The sequence below is a fragment of the Enhydra lutris genome, unplaced genomic scaffold (genome assembly GCF_002288905.1).
Source record: "Enhydra lutris kenyoni isolate GAN:26980312 unplaced genomic scaffold, ASM228890v2 scaffoldscaffold1, whole genome shotgun sequence".
Lineage (NCBI taxonomy): Eukaryota > Metazoa > Chordata > Mammalia > Carnivora > Mustelidae > Enhydra > Enhydra lutris.
In genome coordinates this window covers 103,247,171-103,253,170 of record NW_019154085.1, presented here as the reverse complement: position 1 = coordinate 103,253,170, position 6,000 = coordinate 103,247,171, and the positions used below count along the sequence as shown (strand labels likewise).

The window sequence follows — 6,000 nt, the reverse complement described above, 5'->3', positions numbered from 1 at the left end:
GCAAGCCAGACGAAGAGTGTGGCGCCCTGCCTTAGGGAATGGGGAGCCATTGAAGGCTTTAGGCAGGGATCCCTATGGTGGTTTCTTTGTCATTTCAAAAGATCTCTCAGGTGGCTGCCTGGAGAACAAAGAGGTTGTTGGTGAAGTGCAGTGCAGGGAAGACTAATTAGAAGATGTTGGGAGAGAGAGAGAGCGTGCACATGAGACTGTACTCAGAAAGTATAGAACCCCGGGGAAGCCTGGAAAGGGAGGGGGGAGCTGAGTTGCTCAGAACATGAGCTGCTCCACCTTCTTGTTTTAATTCGGTCATTCGTTAAATACATGTTTACTGAGCCCCTAGATGGGGGTGAATAAAATAGACAACAGTCCTTTCATTAATGGCACTCACATCCCAAGAAAACTCATTTTCATGCTTAAAGGCATGCAACATGGTGTCAACTACATGCCCACCTCCCCATTTGCTGGTGAAGGGCTCCAGGCCTGGAGCTCAAGCAGAAGGGACAGGGATGGTCATGCATCATTCTGACTACTGGCACTCTTCACTTTCCACATCAAATTTAGGACTCCTTTAGTCCCACCTCTCCCTGGCTATAAGTTGAGATTCCACTATCCCCTTTTGAGAACTCAGTGAAATGTGTCTTTTGAGTGGGCCCATCAATAAGGGACAGGAGGTATGAACTCATGAGTTCGACCACAGCCAAAGACATTACCAGGTCATGCTTTGAGTTTTATTAGTGACCCCGCCTCAGAGCAACCCCTCAGAGAATGCTGGCCCTCCCCCAGGGGAGCTGAGTGTCTCTGCCTGCAGACACTTCCGGCCACAGTATGGTTGAGGGACTGTGGGGGGGTCATCTGCATTCCACGCCAGCATCCTCACTGTGGTTGCAGTTGTGGGCCCCCCAGTTGCTCTTTCTGCAATTCCAGAGGGTCGTCTCTGTCCCCTGACAGGCAACGTCATCCAGCCATATCTCCCCACTGCCTGGATATAGGGAAAGCAGGGAGAAAGAGGGGAGCAGGATTAGCGCCAAACTTACATTTGGGGTACACTGCCAATTTCCCTCGCAGCCACTCGGGCCCCAGGTGCTGATGGCCGGTCTCCTCTCCTGCTATGAGTCTGCCTCCCTTCTGCTTTCTGCCCTTTAACAAAAGTCTCATCCAAAGATTAGATGAGATTGATTAAGATAGATTGAGATATATCACCTATTTATAATTACTGATACTTAGTCTGTGCACTATTTGAAATTTCCTCCTGGGGACTTCCCAGTGTTTGTCTCTTTCCTGCTTAGTCCTGCTGCTGTACCCACCTTCCTCAAATGCCCTTTGAACCAGGCCGTTCTCTGGCTCGAAAGCATTCACATGTTCCTCCAAATCCCTTCCTCTGATATAATCAATTTCAGATCAACAGCACAGAGGAAAACAGCAGGATGGTGGACAGTTCCGACTTACCATGGTTTGATTTATGACTTTCCAACTTTATGATGGTGTGATCATACTTGGAATTTTGAATTGTGATCTTTTCCCAGGCTAGGGGGATGTGGGGTGAGGCACTCTTCAGATGCTGGGCAGCAGAAGCTCCCAGGCAGCCAGGTGCTCATGAGAGCAAACAACCGACACATGATACTGGGGCAGCCATTCCATATCCAGACTGCCATGCTGTTTGTAACCTTCAGTACAGTATCCAATCAATGGCCTGGTCTAGTGACACTTCATCATAAGTAGGCTTTGTGTTACATGATTTTGCCTAACTATGTTCTGGTGTAGGTGTTTTGAGCACCCTTATGGCAGATGAGGCTAAGCTGTGTCTTGGTAGGTGACCTGTTTTGTATTAGATGCATCTTTGACACAATGTTTTCAATTTACTTTGTGTTTATTGAGATGTAACCCCATTGTAAACCCAGGATGATCTGTATTTGGTTACAGTAATTTACTTTTACACACAGTTTACAGTGTTGTGATCTATATAAGTGTAATCTATATGAGGAAAATATATACTTTAAAGGAGTTTTACAAGCCAACTGGTACCTAGATTAAAAACCAGGTAGGCACTGTAAGGTGGAGTAAAGACAGAGAGCGTTTGGGGCAGGAGAAGGCAGCCTAATCTTCCTGCCAGGTCAGCTCTTGTGGCCAAAGAAATGGTCTTAGTCTGGGGATTTGGCTACTTTATTGAAAGTTTGAAGTTTTTGCTGAAAGAGATAGCCCGAGTCTCTAGCACCCCAGGATATCTTTCCAAAACTGATTTAAGGAATTCCCTGCTCTGATTTGTTTATTTTCCCCTTTGCACCTTTTCCTTGAAAATGATCACAGCAAGGCATGTCCTGGCTTCCAGTTTCCAGAAGTTGAGATGAGCACCTGTGTTTGCCCACCCTGCAACTTTTCTGTTGTTCTAGGACTGGCACCTGGCTGTCCTTCAGAGAGCCATGACTCACAGACACCCTTGGCCATGGAGCCCTCTGGCTTTCTATGCTGCACAGACAGTGACCCAACCGGGTGAGCCAGAGCCCCACCCAAGCCTTTGCTGTCCAGATCCTCTCTGTCCTGGGGCAGCCAGCCTAGAAGGCACTGACCAGCAGGACTTTTCAGTTGCTTAAACCAATCTTTTTCTTTTAACCTAAATTCATGGAGTCCTTTGCAACCAAAGGGAAAGCCTCCAGGAGAGAGGCTCCTGGCCAAGGACCCACTCACCAGGTGACATGTTGGTAAGGGCTGTTCCCCTGGAGTAGCCCAGCATGCGGCAGAAGACGGTGGCGTCAGAATTGTCCCAGCCATCATCACAGATTGTCCCCCAGACGCCGTTATAGAAAATTTCAGCCCGGCCTCTGTTCCTACTGCCGATAATCCTGACGGTCTGTAATGGTTCACCTGGGTGAAAGACACACGTGGGAGAGGGGAAAAGAGCAGCCTAGGGCTTTGTGTGGCTGCAGGCTCAGCCTTTTTCTGGTTGGCAGTTCTGTTATTCAGGGGCAGGGGAAGTCCCCCTGCTGGACTGTCACTAGAGCCGGGAACGTCCTGCATGTGGCTCAGCATTCTCTGTCCACTTGCAGCCAGTCTTGCATACCCAGCTGGCTGCATCGCATCTTGTCTTGTGGGGAGAAGAAAAGGAGCAGTTGAGGGGAAAATAGAAGGAGGGAAAGAAGGGGGAATGGGAGAAAGGGAAGGAGCAGGATTTGGAGAAGGAGGGAAGAAGAAAGAGAAGGAAGAGGGGAGGTGAGAGGGGAGAGGGGATGGGAGCTAAAAAAACAGTTGCGCTGTGGCTCTAAATAGTCATGGACGGGCTTCGCCAAAGGCTGAGTCTGTTAGCTTTTCCCAAAATGAGGCATTTCTCTGAGAACCAGGGTCTGTTCCCTACCACACCTACAGTTTTCAAGCACTGAGTTCCCACAAAGGCACACATTAAAGAGAATAGAAATAATAATTACCTTTTTGACCTTTTTCTCCCTGAGTTCCCTGTGCTCCAGAAGATCCTGTTGCAAGGAAAAAAAGAAAAGAAAAAAAAAGAACCCACACAACTTAAAGGAAACCAAGCCAGGATCCCTTCACCCTTCTTTGCTGGCGGTGGGGAGGAGAGTGGGGGCAGGGAGGTCAGATTCTCTCCTCCAGCTTTGCCAATGACCTGGCATCATGGGGACTGAGCACCACTGGTTGAAGAAGACGAAACAGGCCTGTCCTATGGCGGGAGGATTTAAACTAGATTCCTGAGGAGTACTGAACAGGTAGGAGACAGGGAGGGGAGGCATCTCCTTTGTGGAAAGCTCTGGTGGCTAGGGCTCGGCTGGGCGTCGTGCAAGCACACGTTCGCTTGTCTCGTCCCCGGGATGCCCAGGCTGTGCCTCATTCACTTCTGTGTCCTCAGGGCTGAGGGTAATCCCAGCACAGAAACTGTCCAGGGAGCCAATAAACCTCTACACCTTTGGTTCTGAAAACTCCCAGGCTCCTTACAACAGGGCCTCTCCTTAGAGCCCATAAATCACAGACTGAGGCCTTACCTTTTGCTCCTGGCTCTCCCTTTTGGCCTTTCAGTCCAGGTGCACCTGTGAGGCCTCCCTGGCCCGGGTTTCCCTTTTGTCCCTTCATGCCCTCAGGGCCTGGAGAGGAGAAAGACCGCTTCCATCAGATGTTCTGCCTTGGTTTCCAAGGGGGACCGAGGGCCTTGGTCTTTAAAGACTGGGTTGTCCTTGACAAGCGCACTCCCCACCCCCGTGAATGGACTGTTTGGATGTTCAGCCTGCACCTTCGGTCCACCTGGGAGAGGTGGTGAGGGCGGGCAGGGTCTGGGTACTGCTGTGATCTCCCCCCACTGACTCTCACATGAATGCTGGTAGACAACACACGGGTCACAAGAGCTGACAGGATTCCGGAGGTTTTTGGTCTTCCTCAGACCACATAATTGTGTAGAAGTTCTGGCCATTCTGGGAGAACTTGCTAGAATGTTTCTAGGCCTCGAGATCTGCTTTAGTAAGTTTAAATGCGAACCAAATATCCAGCTCAGAGGAAGAAAGCCAGTTCAAGAAATGTGTCTGAGAAGTTTCACATTGGCCCTCATCAGGGCAGGGCTGTGGAGAAGACTAGAAGTGCTCTGTGTGAAGACCTGTGCTCAGTGATGGACCACGGGCAGGGGCTTGGAAAACCAAGGTGACCATAACAGGCCAGTGGCAAGCAGCCGAAGGAGGACAAGAGGAGCTTCAGGGGACAAACAGAAGATGGAGAGGGACCAGCACAGGCATGAGGAAGCAGAGGCCTTGCAGCCTGGGACCTGGAGAATAAGGCTGCCCTGCTCCACAGAGGCCACATGCCCTGAAGCCACCAGCTGACCCCAAGCTCTCCAGCCCCCTCCTACCCCTTCTCCACCCTCAGCTTGGTCCCCCTCTCTATTGCCTCAGGTCCCTGAGTTCTGTCCCTCTCCAGGTTTTCCAGGGGAAGAATCTGAGGCTTGAGAGACAGAGCCCTGGAGTCTTAGCCTCAAACAGGCTTGGGCCCCGACCGCTCTAGGGGAAGGTTAAAGCAGAATGTTCAAAGTCAACAAGACCTGCCCTCCGAGCACGAGCCTTTCCAGACATCATTCTGAGAAATTAAAATGAAGCCGGCCCTTTACCTGGAACTCCTGATTCTCCTTTTGTTCCTTTCTGTCCTTGAAGTCCTAAGATCGAAATACAAAAAAGGGGGGGAAGATAATAAAACTTAGATATTAGACACTTTTAATCTTAGACAACCTCTACCTTTTGTCTGATTAATGCAGACGGAAAGACACATTGGTTCTCCACGATTGTTTAAAGCCTCCTTAGCCGAGCATAAAAGGAGACAGACCGCAGATAAATGGGGACACGTGTTGGGGTGAAGTAGAAAGGTAGTGGATGAAAGTCAGAGTTAGACAGACAGACAGACTCTGGATTTAATGGCTGGCCTTCCTGGTCCGATGATAGCCTGACTTGGAGTATAAATCCAACCCCATTCCTTCTTGCCTGCATTTTATTGGAAAAGAAGTGAGACATATTTTGAAAATAAAGGCACCTTTATTTCCAGAAGAGGAGACTCCCTGGGCTCAAGGAGTGGGTGGGGGGAGCCCTCACCCACAGCAGATGCTCCATAGAATTTATTGGTTCTTTTCATCGTGGCTCTAAGGTAGCTAAGGATTCGTGTGGCCAGGTCAGAAGCCACAGGAGTTCAAAGCTGCTGCTGTAGAAAAGCAGGACATGCTGGAAGGATCTGAGAGGGCAACTAGTTCAGCCCCTCATGGGAAGGATGGGACAGAACTGAGGTTTAGCGAGCTTCTTGCAAGACCTGGAGGAACCTCAGAGGCCAGACCTTGGCAGGCAGGCCCGAGCCCACCGTGAGCCATTTGCACCTGCTTTGGTCCCTCTTTTTAGAATGCCTCACCCGTTCTGTTCCCTGGAGAACTCAGATCAAGCCCGTAAGACCTGCTAAGATGTCAGACGTCACGTGACTGCGAAAACTTCTCTGGCCTCACCTATGGATGGCGTGATCCTCCCGAGGCAGCAGAAGGGC

General features: G+C 50.1%; 1 protein-coding gene across 1 annotated transcript in view; it reads right to left on the bottom strand.

The window, feature by feature from the left end:
* Positions 1-714: 714 nt before the first annotated feature.
* Positions 715-6,000, bottom strand: part of LOC111142832 (macrophage receptor MARCO-like) — a 37,331-nt gene continuing 32,045 nt past the window's right edge. Inside the window, exons 12-16 of the mRNA XM_022496158.1 lie at positions 5,090-5,134; positions 3,984-4,082; positions 3,417-3,461; positions 2,683-2,859; positions 715-979 (exon numbers count right to left, since the gene is read on the bottom strand). Of these exons, the coding sequence (XP_022351866.1) occupies positions 849-979; positions 2,683-2,859; positions 3,417-3,461; positions 3,984-4,082; positions 5,090-5,134 (497 nt within the window). The 3' untranslated portion in view covers positions 715-848. The remainder of the gene's footprint in view (positions 980-2,682; positions 2,860-3,416; positions 3,462-3,983; positions 4,083-5,089; positions 5,135-6,000) is intronic.